Source organism: Pithys albifrons, chromosome Z, assembly GCF_047495875.1.
Source record: "Pithys albifrons albifrons isolate INPA30051 chromosome Z, PitAlb_v1, whole genome shotgun sequence".
NCBI classification, from domain to species: domain Eukaryota; kingdom Metazoa; phylum Chordata; class Aves; order Passeriformes; family Thamnophilidae; genus Pithys; species Pithys albifrons.
This window is the reverse complement of record NC_092497.1, coordinates 57,306,738-57,325,975: the sequence shown is the minus strand read 5'-3', so window position 1 is coordinate 57,325,975 and position 19,238 is coordinate 57,306,738. Positions and strand designations below refer to the sequence as shown.

General features: G+C 40.4%; 1 protein-coding gene across 6 annotated transcripts in view; it reads right to left on the bottom strand.

The window, feature by feature from the left end:
- Nucleotides 1–19,238, bottom strand: part of PAM (peptidylglycine alpha-amidating monooxygenase) — a 145,133-nt gene that overhangs the window by 66,616 nt on the left and 59,279 nt on the right. For all 6 annotated transcript variants that reach the window (XM_071581668.1, XM_071581669.1, XM_071581671.1 and 3 more), the window contains exons 2-4: nucleotides 6,196–6,711; nucleotides 4,873–4,993; nucleotides 1,005–1,062 (exon numbers count right to left, since the gene is read on the bottom strand). In XM_071581668.1, the coding sequence (XP_071437769.1) occupies nucleotides 1,005–1,062; nucleotides 4,873–4,993; nucleotides 6,196–6,287 (271 nt within the window). In that variant the 5' untranslated portion in view covers nucleotides 6,288–6,711. The remainder of the gene's footprint in view (nucleotides 1–1,004; nucleotides 1,063–4,872; nucleotides 4,994–6,195; nucleotides 6,712–19,238) is intronic.

Below are 19,238 nucleotides of genomic sequence, written 5' to 3'. Positions count from 1 at the left end.
AGAACGAACACTCACTCCCTTTTATGCTTATTTCTCCTTCTGGTGTTCCACTGACAATGAAAATGTGAGTTCAGATTCTCACCTCTTTACAAAACACATATGCAAAGAAAACACTAAAGAAAATGCACTCAATTTTTTTTAGTTACTGTAATGCAACATGAAAATCAAAACACATTATGCTATTTCTGAAGGATTTCCACAAGGAAACCCACATGGAACAATACACTACCTCAAAGACTATGTGGGATTTCCACTGTATTTAAGTGCAAATATCCTAATACGAAACAAAAGTGCACAGAAAGAAAAAGACTTTTTAACTCATTGTTTTCTTTAATTCAGTTTATAGCATGTTCTGATAGTGAAACTATCTTTAGCCAAGCCAACAAGCCTTCTATCTACCCAAACAAGCACAGGCAAAATAAAACTGAAAGTATTTCAAAGACTTTCTGAACAGATGGTGTTTTGCTGATCTATGGGATCACAGCACTTTTAAGTTATTACAGTATTTCTCTCTACTTGCCTGCCATCTTATTCACACCATGGCATTTAAAAGAAAAAAAGTAAAAAGAGGAGGTGAGAGGGTTTGGTTGGTTCTGGTTCTTCCCCATGTAAGTAAAATCTTTCTGCAGCCAACACTGACTAAATGCAAAGGATTTACAGCCTGCACCAGCAGGTGAGCAAACACTGTGCTCAGGAGAGCAGAATTAAGTGTCCAGCCAGAGACAGGAAGCCAATACTTTACAAATGGGACTGTTTGGTACTGACATGCCGGAGGCATCTGCATGCAGCTTCTTAACTACAATTACTCATGAATCTCTTCAGATACAGTTTGTTATCCTGACTCTAAGTAGCTCTCTCTAGTTTGTTTATGCATTAGCCATGACTAATGCACCTTGAAAACTCTGACAGCCAAAGATCACCTCAACATAAGTCAAAGAGAAAAAGGAAAAGTGGAGGTTCTTCAAAATAGGTTGCTTAGGTTCTTCCAGTTAGCCAGTACTCACCTACAAAGGCTTCATCATCCACTGGCAGGCGTAATGACATGCAGAGGTAGGTATCAGACTAGTAAAGACAAAAGAGAAGAAATTACCCTTAAACTGGGAATGTTTAGAATTAAAAGGACTGAAACAAAGCATCAAAAATTTTCTGTGCTTTCTGAAGACAAATGTGGGAATACTGAACAAATGAATACATACAAAAGGACCAGCTAGGAAAAACATCACCTACATCACTAAGATATTTGGCCAAAGATGATGTATGTTACCTGGATTACTGCTGTAAGAAATAAATTCATTGCCCTAGTTTATTTAGCTGTAAGAGAGATTAGACTATAAGGTCATCAAAGCAGTTACTAGGTTGATAGCTACATTATTAATTATTTTAAATCTTTTCAACTTTTCAGGCTCTTTAGGAAAGGAAATATGTCACCTACTGGAATTTCACTACACCCATGAACTCAAAATCTGACAGGACTTTCACCTTCATAAGGAAATCTAAATGGTGAAGATAAAATTCCTGCTACCAGCAACTTTAAACCTCACTTAAAAGAGGACACTGACGACAGGTAAACAATTAAATGCACCCAAGGAGGAAGGACAGGAACAACGGTGATAACAATGTGTGATTACAGAGCAGTGATGTGCATAGATAAGAAAGGGTATCTGGTGTTTGTGTTAGAAGATGGGAAGGATGAACAGAGGTCAGATGATAAAGCTGATGTGAATGCCTTTGTGTCCTCTAGTTGCATTTACTCAATGATGATACTAAAGCCCTCTAGAAATAGGTAAGGCAATATTCTACTTTTTATATTTAAATGGGCTTGAGAAATAATTTTTTTTTAAAAAAGGACAGTCTAATTTAGAACCTTATACCCAAATTTTAAGAGACTACTGCAGCAATGCTTCACATTGTAGTAGAAATAAACAGTTTCACATGAAGTGTCAAATGTCAAAAGAAAGCCCAACTCAGGGTTGATCTGTGTGGGCAGCACATTCCTGACTCATGTAAGGGGCTGGTTCCCAGTGATGCACTCACGGAGCAGCTGCAGCTACAAAGTGAAAAGCATATCCTGGCCCCGCCACCTTTCTATGAGTCCAGCAGCTCACTGGAAAAAAAAATGCAGGCTTGTTGGCAATCTTTCCCACAGCCTTGACAACATGAGATAATAAAATTCATGCAACTAAACTACCAATACAAGGACAAATGTTAAACTTGGCTCCAGTCATTTGCAAATCATTCCACTAAGAGCTACACCAACACCACCATCATAAGGTGAAGATGACACAAAATCATTTGAGGCTTCTTTACATTCCTCCTCCTGTTTGGAAATGTCTACAAACGTCTTCCATGAACTAGTCATATATTTTACAGAGTTTAAGTTGCCTGTTAGCTGTATGCCCCTAAATTAAGAAATTTCAGTAATTCATACAGTAATCATTGCAAAACAATAAGTTGAATGATCACAATCTAGGTACAACCTTACTGGTAGTACCAAAAAATCATCCTAATTTCAGGGAATAATGCAGAAGATTAGATTCTTAAAACCCCCCAAAAATAATTTTCAGTATCTTTTATTCACTAAGCATTATCTGGGAATCTGGAGTATGAAAGGTCTTGAAAAAAATACTAAATGCAACGGCCTAGAGTGAAGCTGTGGAAGAGCCCAACTCAGCAGAAGCATTATTTTAGAAGCTGCTTTTCTTATTTCAGCTTTGAGATATTTTTGACTAAACAACAAGTGACTGCAACCCTTTGAGAGCAGTTCTGATGTTACATGGACCTTCTGATTGTACATCTACATTGTATGGTCATAACCTTTAAATAAAGAGTTGGTTAGTTCCATCATACATCTGTTACCTAGCTGTGACTCTAGATAAGAAATGAGACTGTCATGTGTGCATAACAAAAAGAAAGAGGCCAAAAGAATTTGGTTTGCAAAGGCTCCAGAAAGTACTAAACTGTGGCCAAACAATGAATTCAGAATACATTACAATATAACTTATAAAAAGAGTTTCTTTTCACACAAGGTGCTTGAAATAAGGAGATTGCACAGAATATATTGGTGTTGCTCTAAAACCACTCTTCTGTTTACTAGAATTTTAGTCATTCACATCTTATTTAGTAATGTCTACTCCTCCTCTGTTTTCTTTTTAACTTTTTTGCCTTTCCCATGTAAATTGTTGCACTTGAGAACCCAGAAAGTGCAATTAATCACAACTGAAACAGCGATACACTTCCAGAACACCCTTAAGAAATGCCCACAATTAGGACCAAGAGGTACATGAAGAAGACAGTGAGTTAGGAGGAAGTCTCTACAGAAGGATTTCCTCTCTAAAGAGGATTCTTCACTTCTGTGCTCTTTCTGCCACAAAAATGAACTAACAGTACTCGAATTACAAAGCTGTTGGTTATCTCTTGCTGTGAAATGCAGGGAAACAAAGATTGTCTTTTCTGCCACTGCTTCTTGGTACTGTACTTGCCTACATGGGAAACAAGCTTCCTGTACAGCTAATGTGGGACACTGTGGAAGGAAGAAGGGAAATGAGAAGACATGTGAGACTGAGAAAAGAAAACAGAAGTATGTAAGGGTAGTCATTGACTCCTTTCACTTACTTTTTTAGCATTTTTTTTAGAAATTGCAAGTTGTTTTCAATTGCATTATTCCCTTGTACTTTCCCCAAATCTACACTAGACTGTTGCATTTCAGTTTACTTTGCACATTCAGGCAACAGGTACACATGAATGTGAAAAGTATTAAGTCCCTTCTGTCATTATTACAGCCTTCTGTTGTTGATGTTGGGTTTTGGCTTTCTTTTTCCTTTTAATAGGAGTCTGAATGGACAGAACTCTTCCTGTGTGTTTCCCAGCTGTTCAACTAATGACTCCTCAGGTAAAATCAATAAAATATAATTACAAATGTGCACCTGGATTAACTAATAGCACTTTTCACTCTAGTAGAAACTAAACTTCTGTTTTGCAGAAGTGTATTTCATTGGAATAACACCTCTTGCTCCAAATTACAAGTTCCAGGGGGGTGCTCCCCAGTAACTTGGGAACATCATTTTCTCTTCAGTGTTTTTGAAAGTGCTGTCTGCAACAATGAGTCATCATCTCCTGCAGCACAACATTGCTCTTTTCAAGCACCTGCAGCACTTTAAAAAAGTAGGTATTTCACTGCCATATGTAATTCCCTGCAATGGCTCATGGCAAAACAAACAAATAACAATCATTGTTTATCTTGCTTAATGAAACTACATGTGAAATTGAAAGTGGAATCTCAGAGTTTGAGGTGAACCTTAAAAATGCTAATGCTAATTTTAAAAATCTTAATTGTTCTCATTTTTACTCAGTTCAGTAGAACATAATCAACTTCATACCTGAAGGAGTGTACCATTGTAGCTTTCATGGAGTATATGAAGGGTTAAAAATACCAGGTCAAAAGAATTACCCCTTTTAAAATGTTTTTTCCTTTTTTTTTATCAGCTTGCCAAAGTTGCAGCAAGGTACAATTTAATGTAACTACGTTCACTAACACACCACCTGAGATTGTGGTGTAAACAGGAATTCCAAATAAACACACCTTGCTAGCACAACTGGAAATATTTCACTTTATAAAACTCATATTTCCTGTTTCAACAAACTTCAACAACTCCGTTTATGAAATCAAAGTTTTACAAATAAAATGAATCAGATAGAAAGAATTTTCTCCCATTTAAGGTTACCTTTCTGCTGCCTACTGTTCCCAGAACATGGATATGTGTCTAAGTTATCCTGGTTAGTTTGTTAATTTTATGCAAACCATATTGTAGGGAAGGCATTGTTTTCCTAACCTGTTAATAAAAGAGTAAGTGGCAAAAACTGCAATTCCCTCACCTGCTTAGGTGTCACCCCAGGCATGCGAATGTCCAGTGCAAAATCTGACAGACCAAGTGGAATCACTGTCTGGTCACTTCCAAGGCAGTCACTGGAAAGAGATCTGGTAGTATCTTTGTATCTTAAAAAGAAGGAAGAAAGATTTTTTTTTAATAGTGGTTTTTGTTATGTCTTTCTAAAAGGAAGGGTCTCCAGAGCTAGAGGAGGAAATTTGACAACGCTGAGTGATTGATCTGAAACTTTCACTCCTTCACGAGCTAAGGAAAGCATCATAGTCATCATCCAGCACTTACTGAACTAGTTCCTTTGAGCAATCAGACCAACTAGTTTGGAAAACTTTGGCTGAAAATGTAATTTATCATCTCATCCTGATAAATTGTCTGACGTACATGGATGTGCAGACATAGAATTAATTCACAATAAAATGTTAAGTACTGTTAATAATAACAACAATTTTGGGTTTCTTTTAAGACTATGTGTCTGATTTATAACTCTGTACAGACTAAATTTAAATTACAAGCAAAGGGAAAACTTTTAATTCAAACACTATGACCTTTATAGCAACTTCTAAGCTACTTTGAATAGCAAAGTAAAACTAAGTTTTCAACATCGCATGAATATCAAATTCCGTACTGAATGCAACATATAAAAAAATCATGTGAAAAATGTAGATCATTGTAAAGAAGTTAATGGTTAGACATCAGAAACATGATGTAACATTGACCTATGTGTGTGGCTCATCTTCAGGAATGAAGATTTGGGAAGGGCTGTCCCCACGTGGGTGTGCCCTTCCAGCCTGCGCAGTGGATTTTAGGTGAGGCTATATTCATGTATAAATAAACATAGAAGTGACATGATAAATACAGTACCCAATACATCTCTCTAACAGCAAACTCCTTTTTCAGGAGCTAAGAGGATATTTCTCTTGTTCACACTATACTGAGCTTTTACCTATGTGATTTTGCAGCCCTAAATTTCTCAGGATTGCTGAGTTTTAAGTTAGTTGATACCTTTTAGTTAAAACATCATACTGCAAGCTAACTTGGGCCACATGAAATACACTTGTAGTCTGAAATACAGCTGTAGTGTTACTGAGAAAAGTTTTTTTATCATCCTAAACTCAACTTTAATGAGCAACCTATGGATAAAACATGAGTTTCTGTCTTCAATGTGACTAGAGTGACATTTCAAAATTGCAGGAAGAAAATTCAGAGCAATACCAAACAAATACCACACACATTTTAATCTAGGACATGCTTTCATACTTGTGTAATACTGTGACTGCATGCATCCAAACATACAATATTTTCCTGCATAACCCACCTCTTGAAGACTGAAAGTGGGGTCCTGAACCCCAAGCAGACGTTTTGAAACAGAAGAAGCAGTATTAGCAGGTTGTTAAGGAGGCCAGCCATGTTCACCCTGCTGTTTCTGGCCTGATTAAGTGAGCAGGAAAAGGGCAGCGTGGTTCTATCGGCTGTGATCCTGACAATTAGGCAGCAGCAGCAGCAGTATCATTTCACCACTTCATTATTATGTGCTCTGCGGGCATCCTCCAGCTCCTGACAGACCATCTGTCTTGGAAGGCAATGCACTGTAAATCACAGAGGTGGATGATGCTATGTTGTCTCTATTATTAGCTGCAAAAAGCTGTTGAAGAATCTTCCCTAGCAGACAGATGACACTGTACTTCTGTCCACTTAAGGAGCTGAAAAGAAGTGTCACTCCTGATGCTTTCTGCCCAGGTTGTGCAGCTAAATCTGCATGTTCCTTATCAATCCACAGTGCCAGAGACTTCAAGTGGCATCACAGAAACCAGCGTCAGTCATCCTTCAAAACCTGTAAAAATAGAAGCAGATAAAGGATGACTAACACATTACAGCATTAGTGCCCAGCAAATCCCCATTGAGGCATTTCAATACATTAGTAAGTACTTTCATAAGCCTTAGCCCAAAGACTGCACAGGTTCTGTTGATTCCTCCTGTCCCTCCCCTTCCCTCCACACAGAGTCAGAAACCAACACATTTGATAGTGATATGAAAATACAAAACTTACTCTCAAACATATTTTACATGATAGGAAGAAATATAAAAACCTCCTCAATGCACAAAAGGCAAAGCACAGAGTATTTCACACATAAAAACACTTGTGTGTTCTACAAGCAGCAAAAACAGGACCAAACATTGACATAGCAGGAATCAAGGTTTGCAAATTTCACCAACTATCACCAAATGTTTCTTCACCTATTGCAGGCTTGGAGAATACTTTACTTATAATTCAACATGTAATAAACCATTACATCATTAAGGTATCTGTTTCTTATATACTTCAGTTACTTTTTATATCCATTTCAGAAAACCAATACCTACAAGTTATTTATGAAAACACTGTAACAAAAACTATTGAGATCAGACTGTTTTACATTATTTAAGTAGTTTTCTATCCTTTTATATACTGAGGTTGTATTACTGTAAACTATTACTCTCCTTTCTGCTTTCACTTCAACTGCTCTTACTTCCCCATTTCAGTCAGCACAATATTCAATTTAAAAATGTTAAGGTTTTTTGAATAATTATGCTAGAAAATCACACTCTGTCTTACTGAAGACATACAGAAGTATACTTTTTTCTTTTTGAGAATTCCAATTTTGGCAGAAGGAAAATGTCAAGTCATAATAAAAAATCTTTAACATGCATTATGTAGTAATTCTTCTAAGGTAAATGCTGATATGAAAAAAACACCCAAGACCAAATATCTCCCAGTCCCTGGAAGACATAGTTAAAATACTGTTATAAGTATGAAATGGAAAAGGAGGATTCTGACATGAAACCAATTAAAATCCATGTGTTTTATGAAAACTCACTCCCATTTCAGGGCACAGGGATCAAAAAGGCTTCTTATAAAAGTGCTTAAGCACAAATAAGAAGCCACACTGGCTGCACAGCCACTGCCAGTTGTTGAGCTGCTGCACTACATTTGCATTGAACTATTTGCAAGATTTAAAAGTCTGATTACATTCATCATCATTAAACTTGCAAATTTTATTCATTCAAGGATGGCACAAAAGACTCAGTCACAAACAGCTAAAAACAGACTTCATATTAGTTTTCAGCTTGCCAGAAATATGCCAAAGCTGTCCAGAACCATTTATGCAAGTAATGATACAGTATTAGTTCCTTGTTTAATGTCTTTAGTTCCTTTCTCATGTCTCCATGATCTAAATCATTCTCACCAGTGAACTATGAAAACCTGCAAGACACAGCACAGGACTATCCTATGATGGAAACCAAAAATAACTTAACAAACGAAAAAGAGACAAGTGTGATATGCTGACATGCTTCATAAAAGTTAAGACAACTATAAAAGCAGAAGACTTTTACTCTTTAAGGTATAACTATGCAATGGTTACTGCTCAGTGTCTTTGTAATCCAACTGAACAGAAGTTTTACTACTTCTTTTTATTTGCATTACACAACAAATTGTGTCTGTTTTTTCCAGACCACACCGCAAATGCATTTGACAAGCAAGAACTATGAAGGACAGAGACAAGAAAAATACAGTAAAAGTTAACAATCACTGAAGTAAAACATTCTATTTTTTTAAAAAAGGTATATATATTTTCCAGTGACTAGAACTGAAAACAAATGCTTAATTTTTGCCAGCTTCAAGTCTGAGATTGGTTATATCAAGTCTGCTGCAAACATCCACCTGGTATACAATTTAATAAAGGCAATTCATTTTATATAAAGGAAACAAAGGAAAAGAACTGAGAAACTAGATCATGAAGTCTCGCCTCATCTGAAATATGAGAGTTTCTTTATAGGAGGTTTTAATTTTCACTACAAGAGTTAATCACAGTAATAGTGAAAATCAGCAGAACAGACCTTAATGTTAGAGGAATATGTGACAATTCATGGCTTTTAGAATGCTGACCACAGAGTGGGAGAGGGAAGAGTAACAATCTGAAATCAACTAAAAAAGCAAAGAAATTAAATCTGTACTGAGATAAATAGACATATAACTAACATCTCTCCATTCTACTTAAATATGGTCCAATTTCATCTCCAAATGCTTTTTAAATTTTATCAGCTGGATGAGTATGAAATGGATGAGAGTTTAATGCACCTGGTACTTCAGATTAGACACCTGCACAACCACATTTTACATTTGGAAGAAAGAAAAAATGAAGGCAGCACTATACTGAAGTGATTTCAATGCAATTTTGCAATTTTAGGCATGATGAAATACAGAAGGATATGAGACAACAAGGGAAAAAAGTGAGGATGAGATATTCAGTAACAAGATTACATAGTTGCTTAGGTTCATTATGTGGACATCCAGATACAACTGGATGGGTAAGAGATCCCAAGGGAACAGAAGTAGTGAAGTAAAATGACATAATTGATGACAAAGACTAAAGTGAAAGGAGAGAAAGGGAAATGAAAATTAGATTGAGCAATGTAAGCATGGTATTTTGTCCCACATGCCCCACCCAGACATAGCAAAAAACAATTACGTAAAAGGGAGTTAAGAAAAACAAAAGCAACTCTCACAAAGACTGAAGGGGGAGGGGGGAGGAGAAGAGGGGAGAGTGGCCAAGAAGCTGAAATTCAAAACAGAATGAAAAACAAAGTGTGTCTTTTAATCTCCAACCATCAACTACAGAAAAAGGAAGCTCTGTATTCACCACAACTTCACAAGCACATTATACCAATTTCTTGTTTTGAGTTTCATCACTAGAACATTTTGTGGACAGTATCAAGTGAACAAGACAGAGGCAGAAACCACCCTTTAACTCCCCCACTACCTTCAAAGAAAATAAATTAAAATATGATTGAAATTCATGGAGATTAACATGCAAGTCTATCACAGATGGCAATTCCCCATAGTTGAACATCTTGTTTCTTATGCATTGAAATCGTGGAAATGAGCAAGGATTCCTTGAGCCCTCTCCAGCAAAAGCAGAGTTCACACTTTGGCTTAGGCAAAATTAAAAAAAAAAACAAACAAAAAACAACCCGAACTTAGGTAACAACTGGGTATACAAACAATATCCAATTTAACAAATGAACTGCAGCCAGGTCTCCAAGTTGAAGCACTTTGCTTCTAATAACACAGGATAATCAATATGTTGTGGGATCAGCTTATAGATTCATTAATGCACTCAGTGCAGCCACTTATGACACTTCAGTCAAAGATGCACAGAAAAGCACATTTGTCAAGAAACTGTCAAATTAAACCATCTCTTGATCTTCAACATCAGTAAAAAACACTTCACAAAACAGGTATGTAGTGGTTGGGAGAGCAATGTCAAAAACAGAGATATATAATGCAGATGACACCAGGCTAGGGCAAGTGACCAGAGGGTTGTGCTGCCATCCAAAGGGACTTGGACAGGCTGGAGAAAGGGTCTGACAGGAAACTCATGAAATCCAGTAAGTCAAAATGCAAAGTCCTGCCCTTGGGAAGGTACAAATCCAGACTCCAGCACAGTCTGGGAGCTGCCCAGCTGGGAAGAAGTGAGGTAGAAAAGGCCTTGGTTTTTGGTACGGGGGTGGCTACAGTGGGTGGGTTCTGTAAGAAGCTGCCAGAATCTGTCCCAGTGTCCAACAAAGGCAGTGCCAGTGGCTCCAGGACAGACCTGCTGCTGGCCAAGGCCAAGCCCATCAGTGACAGTGGTGGCACCTTGGGGATAACAAATTTAAAAAGGTGAAAGTGTTACTGCAAAGAGCAACTGCAGGCAGAGAGAGGAGTGAGAACACGTGAGAGAAGCAGCGCTGCAGACATCGGGGTCACTGAGGGAGAAGGGAGTTGCTGCTCCAGGTGCAGAACATTCCCTTGCAGCTCCTGGTGCAGCCCCCGGTGAGGCAGTTGTGTCCCTGCAGACCAGGGAGGTCCACGATGGAGCAGAGATCCTATGGAGGATCCCACGGCTGAGCAGGTGGATGTCTTAAGGAGGCTGTGAATCCATGGGAAGCCTGTACAGGAGCAGGCTCCTGGCAGGACCTGTGGTCCCATGGAGAGGGAAGCCCAGACACACTGGAGCAGACTGTTTCCCAAAGATTGCAGCCTGTGGAAGGGACTCATACTGGAGCAGTTCATGAAGAACTGTAGCCCATGGGAAGCATCCACACTGGAGAAGTTTCATAGAATCACAGAATCGATTCAGTTGAAAAGACCTGCAAGATCATCAAGTCCAATCCTTGGTCCAACTCCAGTCCCATTACCAGATCATGGCACTCAGTGCCATGGCCAAGCTCAGATTAAAATCCTCCAGGGATGGGGAATCCACCCCCTCTCTGGGCAGCCCATTCCAATGCCTGAGCACTCTCACTGCAAAGAATTTTTTTCTGCTCTCCAACTTCAATTTCCCCTGGCAGAGCTTGAGCCTGTGCCCCCTTGTCCTGCTGCTGAGTGCCTGGGAGAAGAGACCAACCCCCACCTGGCCAGAACTTCCCTTCAGGGAGTTCTAGACAGTGCTGAGGTCACCTCTGAGCCTCCTCTTCTCCAGGCTAAACACCCCCAGCTCCCTCAGTCTCTCCCCACAGGACTTTGTGAGGACTGCCATAGGAGGGACCCCACACTGGGGTATGGGAAGGAGTCTTCTCATTGTGGCAGAAGAAGCAGCAGAGACAACGTGGGATGAACGAAGCACAACCTCCATTCCTACCCACCTGGGCTGCTGAGGGAAGAAGGCAGAGAATTCAGGATTAAACTTAAGTCTGGAAAGAAGGAAGGGGTTGGGGGAAGGTGGTTTCACGGTTTGTTTTTTTCACTATCCTGCGCTGATTTGACTGGTAATCATAATCACGGCCAGGCTTTGTGAATGAAGATTTGGGCAGGGCTCTCCCCATGTGGGTGTGACCTTCCAGACTGTGCAGTGGATGTTTTAGGTGAGGCTCAGCCTGTGCAGAACTGGCCCCACCCTTTAAATCCTAAGGTTCATCTGCCATGGCTGAGCGAGCTTGCACGGTGACAGTGAGGTCCTGAGTAATAAATTAAACTAATTTCCCCAAGTTAAGTCTGTTTTGCCTGCGACAGTAATTCATGAGTGATCTCTCCCTGTCCTTATCTTGACCCATAAGCTTCTCATTGTACTTTCTCTCCCCAGTCCAACTCAGAGAGTGACAGAGCAGCTTGGGTGCGTGCCTGGCATTGGTATATACCAATGGTGTCTTCAGCTGCATTAGCTGAACTATTGCCAGTGGGTCGGTGGGGGTGATCCTTCCCTTCTCCTCAGTGCTAATGAGGCCACACCTGGAAAGCTGGGTCCAGTTCTAGGCTTCCCCAAATGAGGGAGACATGGACATACTGGGGAGAGTCCAAGCAAATGCCATGAAGGTAATGAAGACACTGGAGCATCTCTGCTATGAGGACAGGCTAAGAGAGCTGGGACTGTTCACTCCATAGAAAAGGGGCTCAGGGGATCCCATCAAGGCACAGAAATACCTGATGGGAGGATGCAAAGAGGATGGAGCCAGCTGCAAACCTGTTCCGTATCTTTATCAGTGATCTGGACGTGGGGATTGCAGTGGATTGGATGGCAGTGCTGATCTGCTGGAGGGTGGAGAGGCTCTGCAGAGGTAGCTGTACAAGCTGGATAGATGGGCTGAGACTCACTGGATGAGGTTCAACAAGCCAAGTGCCTGGTCCTGCCCTTGGGGCGCAACAACCTCATGCAGAACATGTTACAGACTGGGGGAAGTGTCTGGAAAGTTGCCCACCAGAAAGGGACCTCCAATTACCCACTGTAGTTGTTGACTACCTTGTATTTCCCTTTGCATTTGCTCAGGAAGATAATGCCTTCACCCTTGCCCACCTCCAGCAGTGTATTAATTTTCCATCAAACCAACTGGTCAATGTGCCAGCAGGCAGCAGCTGGTCTTCTCTCACAAAAGATGTGAGCACACAGCTGAGGCTGTAAAGGATCCCCTTGTTTTGGCAGCAATCCACACTAGATCTGGTGCAATACTAAAAATTTTAAAAAAGATTTTAAAAATGAAACTGATAAGCTTTCAAATACAGTTTGCCTCCTGGTCTAATTTATAAATTAATTTATATTTTGCAAATTCCTATCTTCTGCTACCAAAACACTTTTCAGATACAAATACCAAAGGAAGAAAAAAAAAGATAAATATGATAGCTTTTAGTGTTGCTTTTATGAATCCTCTCCAAAATTTGTTCTCTTGAGCTTAATTATGGTGTGTATTTTTAAAAGACATATTTCATGATAAGAAGCCTCCTGCCCACTCCATCACAGGAAGCACAGTATTCACACATTAAATAAAGAACTTTCACACATTAAATAAAGAAACACACATTAAATAAAGAATTTTCTTGCATTATAGCAGCAAAACTGGATGCATTTCAACAGGATTTACTCTTTGAATGCTTTCCAGCATTATACAATTAGACAATGTGGGGTTTTTTCCTATTTAACTAAAATTATAAAATGACAACTAATATTAAGTTCTGTTTAAAATAATGGTTCGTAAGGGCAATAGAATCTATGGAAAACAGTTGAATGTCTGAATACCTAAGGTTATTCTGAGAGATTCTGATGACTTGTTAAGCATTTTTATGGGTTTCCTACTGGAAAAAAATAAGGTCTACTTACTATCTTAAGGCAGGCTACCCATACCAAGAAAAATCAATGAAGCAAAATCCTTCAACTGCTCTGTGAATTCAGTAGGTATGGTGAGTTTTACCTCCTAGACAGGTATGTTGGTGGTTTTTTTGTTTTTTAAATTAATTTTTATAGAGTAAAAAAAATAGATGAAGAACTGTCATTTACACTTAGCCTTTCCCTTTCAGAGATGAGTCACAACACAACTTGCAGGTTCCTGACTGCTATAAAAAGAAATCACAATCCCTATCACCCCAACCCATAAGCAAACTCTGTTTGTTAAATAACAAAGGAAAATTCCATTGCACTTAGTAGGCAATCCATAAAGCAATAGCAGTCCCAGATACCACAAAAAAAGGACATAAGAAAAGAGGTTATAATATATGTTTATGCAAAATAAAAACAGGGACATTATTTCCAAAGGGACTGGGAAAAAAAAGAGTTTATTGTCATCTCCTAATTCACAGAATGTATAGAAATTAAAACCAACTTCAGATTTTTTTGTGAGCATGAGAAATGCATGGAAAAACACAGAAGAACTAAGGTAAGCCAAAGAAACCCTACGACTCAAGGTGTCAGTCACTGCCACCTCAGACTCCAAGCTCTGCATCTCCAACATGACTGAAAGGGGCAAACTTAAAAGTTTAAGCAGATTTGATTTTGTCAGACTAACTTCTAGAACTCTTAATTTTCTAACACTGAGTAAAAACTCAGTGGAAACAGGAGAAAATGTGTATGAGAAAAAAAGACGCAAAGAAGATTTAACTGCTCCTTCACAATGTAATCGATCTTACTCAGCAGCCCTTGCTTATACAACTCAAGATTTTTACTCATTTTCTCCATCACCGAACTGTAAACTATTATGTATAAGCTTTTTTAAGAATGAGGAATTGTACCTTTTTTATTGAACAGAAATATGTAAAAAAACCACCAAAAAAATTCCTTTCCTGTTCGGATTAATACAAATGTGCTTTCATTAGTAAAATATCAGGAAACTTCAAGCAGAATTCACTTTCACGACCTGAAAGAAACTCATGAAACTGCTTGAAACGCTCCCTATTAAAACAGTATAATGCAAAACCTCCCTCCCTTTCTTCTTCTGGAAGTCACACACATTTTTCAAAAGTCTGAAGGCAGAACAGCAAGTGTTAGTTTTCCCACTCTGTCTTTTAATAGCATTTGAAAAGCATTTTATTCACAACAATTCACCTTCTGCTTTGACCAGGTATCAAAACAGACAAAAATTTTTCTGTCAAGGAAAATCAACACTTTTTGCAGAAAGACAACATTTTAGCAAACTGCTAATTTCATAGAAATAAAAAAATGAACAAGCTGGATGGTACTTAGAACTCGCTTAAAAGGGAAAACGCATAAGAAGCCTCTGCTTTCATTTAGTATCCAGATCACTATCAGTAGAACAATGTAATAAGAATACAAGTTCACTGAATTGCCCCTTGTTATGCAAAACCAGAAAATACTAAAGGAAGAACGTGTCACACAGTTAGAATTACCCTCCAAGGATAAAGCAGATGAGAGGTAATTTCAAATACTCAAGTTCAATTATGCATTACGTATGAACTATGAATGAAGCTCATTGCATGTTCCTTCACTGAGAAGGACACCAATCAGGGCAGGGTGGGCTGCAGGGGTGGCTGCTGTGAGAAGACACCAGACAGTGGTCCGTGTCAGACAGAGCCAGTTCCACCCCACTCCAGGATGGACCTGCCCAAAGCTGAGCCCCTCAGTCACACCAGTGGTGCCCCTGCTGTAACGTACTAAAGAAAGGGTAAAAAACATTGCACAGCAGTTAGAGAGGGGTGAGAATAAGCAAGAGAAATAGCTCTGCAGACATGAGGGTCAAAGAAGGAGTTGGAGCAGCTCATGGAGGACTGGCTCCCATGAGAGAGATCCCATGATGGAGCAGGAAAGAAAGCATTATAAACTGACTGCAATCCCCATTCTCCATCCCCCCTGCACAGCTCAGGGGGATGAGACAGAAGAGTTCAGAGTGGAGTTGAGCCTGGAGGAAGTTGGTTATAGATGTGTTCTTATTTCTCATTTTCTTGGCAAGAAATCAAATAATAGAATATGCTAACCTGGAAAAGGACCCACATGGATCATCAAAGTCCAGCTCCTGGCCCTGCCCAGGACAACCCCAAGAGAGCCTGAGAGCATTGTCCAAATGCTTCTTGAACTTTGTCAGTCTTGGTGCAGTGATTTCTCTGGGGAGCCTGTTCAGTGCCCAACCACCTATGGGTGAAGAACCTTTTGCCGGTATCCAACGTACCCTACCCTTGACACAGCTCCAGCTGTTCACTTGGGTCTTGTCACTGGCCACCATTGGTCACTAATAGCTTTATATCCTTTTTACATTTTGTGGTACCTAAAACTGCACTCAGGACTCGAGGTGAGGCCACCCCAGTGCAGAGCAGAGCAGGATAATCCCCTCTCTCGCCTGGCTGGCGATGCTGTGCCTGATGCCCTCCCAGGACAGGATTGGCCCTCCTGGCTGCCAGGGCACTGCTGACTCATGTCCAACTGGCCATTGACCAGAACCCCCAGGGCCCTTTCCACAGCACTGCTCTCCAATACCTCATTCCCCAGTTTGTACAAACATTCGGGGTACTCCATTCCAGGTGCAGAATCCAGCAGTTGTCCTTGTTAAACTTCATATGGCTGGAAATTGCCCAGCCCTCTAATTTGTTGGGGTCTCTCTGCAGAGCCATAAAATGGAACCCTGCAGAACTCAACAAGTGACAAGTCACCAGACTGATGTCACCACATTCACTATAACCCTTTCTGCCTGACCTGTGAGCCAGTTGCCCACCCACCACATGATGTGTTTATCCACCTGGTGCTGGACAGAAGGATGCTGGGAGAGACAGTACTGAAAACCTTACTGAAATCCAAAATACTACATCACCTGGCTTCCCTTCACTGACTGGGAGAGTTACCTTGTCATAAAAGGAAATCAAGGTTGTCCAGCAGCACTTTCACCTTGTGAAGCCCTGCTGGTTGTGACCAATTACTGCGTTGTTCTTTAGGTGTTATTTAATAACTTCCAGAAAAAATCTTCTCCATAAGTTCAGGAGGAACTGCAGTGAGACTGACAGAACTGCAGTTATTACAAGGATCATCCCTTTTGCCCTGCTTGAAAATTGGGTCATTTGCCGGTTTCTGGTTGACTAGACCCTCTCCAGATTCCTAACACCATTCAAAAATCCTTGAGAGAAACCAGTTTCCTCAAACCTAATCTGTTTTGCTCATGACAGTACCTGGCAAGAGATGCTCCTGTCCTTAACCTGACCCTTGACTTTTTCACCATATTTCCCCACCCCTCCCTGGCTTTTTGGTGGAGGAGGATTGATCAAGGGGCTTGGTGGACATGGTGTCTACCCAAGGTCAGCCCACCACGTATGGCTATTAGTCTATTTTAAACTGGTTCATTCTAACCAAAACCCATCAGAGTGTGACTAGGTGAGCAGCTGAACTCAGAGAGCACAGAGAAGAGGCAATGGCTGCTCAGAGGATCTGTGAATACAGCCCTGCTACATCACTGATGACACTATGGAGCCCTGTGGGTTGCTCACTGTCATCAACAGGACACTCCTTTTTCTCCTCTCTTTCTGTCCCTGGCCATTGCAGAGACAAGCTGGGTTTTTTTGTCAGGTTACAGAGTTGGAGTGGTTCCCAAAATTACTTGCACTGGAAAAAAGAAATAGAATATTGACAAGCTCAACACGAGCCAACAGTGTGCCCAGGTGGCCAAGAAGGCCAATGGGATCCTGGCCTGGATCAAAACTAGCGTGGCCAGCAGGCCCAGGGCAGTGACTCTTCTCCTGGATTCTGCCTTGGGGAGGCCACGCCATGAGTGTTGTGTTCAGTTCTGGGCCCCTCAGTTCAGGAAAGAGATTGAGGGGCTGGAGCGGGGCCAGAGAAGAGCAACGAGGCTGGAGAAGGGACTGGAGCACAAGTGCTATGGGGAGAGGCTGAGGGAGCTGGGGGTGTTTAGCCTGGAGAAGAGGAGGCTCAGAGGTGACCTCAGCACTGTCTAGAACTCCCTGAAGGGAAGTTCTGGCCAGGTGGGGGTTGGTCTCTTCTCCCAGGCACTCAGCAATAGGACAAGGGAGCACGGGCTCAAGCTCTGCCAGGGGAAATTGAAGTTGGAGAGCAGAAAAAAATTCTTTGCAGTGAGAGTGCTCAGGCATTGGAATGGGCTGCCCAGAGAGGGGGTGGATTCCCCATCCCTGCAGGTTTTTAAACTGAGCTTGGCCGTGGCACTGAGTGCCATGATCTGGTAAAGGGACTGGAGTTGGACCAAGGGTTGGACTTGATGATCTCGGACGTCTTTTCCAACCCAATTGATTCTATGATTCTATGATTCTAACTGTAGCTAGGAGTCAGGACAGCAACAGGGGTGGGAAACACTCTGATGTTAGAAACCTTCCGGCTTTTCTTTGCCATGCCATTGCAATGCACCTTTATGACTGTTGTCCTGGAAAAGGTGTTTCCTGGTTCTGTGCAACATCCTTATAAGCACACTGCAATCATCACTTCCACATATCCTATTTGCTCAATAGGACACAGGAATGACCTTCCAAACCACATACTATTCAAGGCAACCCCCCTCCACACATCCTTCAAAACCACAGCCAGATAAATCTTACTAAGTAATGAAAGGTATGGCTACCAGAAAGAAAAGTAAGAAAAATTGAGAACATTTTCCCCCCCTTGAATTGTATGCCTCTTAAAAGTCATTCCAGGTAAAAATCTGGAATATCTTCCCACATATCCAGCCTAAGTGATGCAGTTAAACTGAGATTTACAGCATTGTACCTTCATAAAAACCACAAGCAACTTCAATTAATGAAAATAATTCAATATTAGTTTGTTAGAGTTCATTATAAAAGTAATGGTTTAGCCCTTCTTTGTTCCAAATGGCTCAGGTAATAACACCTCTTAATTAAGGAAAACATTACAAGAGTGGAAGACGAAACCAAATCAATGAATTTAATTTAGTATTTGTTGCAATTGAACAACACAAGATCCATACTAAAAGCACATAAATGAATTCTCAACTATTATAGGCCTTTTTATGACAACCTTTCTTTCTAGTTAAATACAGTCTTTTCAATACTGCTATCCATAAAAAGAAAAGAATTCTGTAAACATCAAAATAATGCTAGAAATGTAGCACTTCTAAGACAAAGAATTTCAGTATCACAAAATAAAATAATGCAAACACTAAGGTAACTGAACGTGATAAAACAGACAAGTATTTCAGCAGAATAAGCCTTAAGGCTACGTGGAATTTTCAAAAAGTAAACAGGTAGTTCAGCACAATTGCCGGTGATTACAGTGGCACTGAAGTCTCTGTACACAGATGGAGTATAGTAGTAGTATATACTAGTAGAAGGATAATCAAGCAGCAGTCCAAGTTTCTTTAATAGAAGGCACCACTACACATAGGAAAATTAGAGGAGTTTGCAGGAGAAAATGGAAGAATAACTAAGGACACTGTGAAAAGGAAGAGTAAAGGAAAGACAAACAGAAACCAAAACCAAAGCAAGAAAGAAATGCTGAGAACATACTGTGCTCCATAACTTTTCACAAAACATGTGACCCCATGGCAAAAGTCAGTAGAAGAGACTCCACACCTGAGCAGGTGAATGTGCTCTAAAGGAAGATTTAGCCAGTGGAGACTCCACATCAGAGCAGGCTCCGGGCAGGAGTGTGGCCT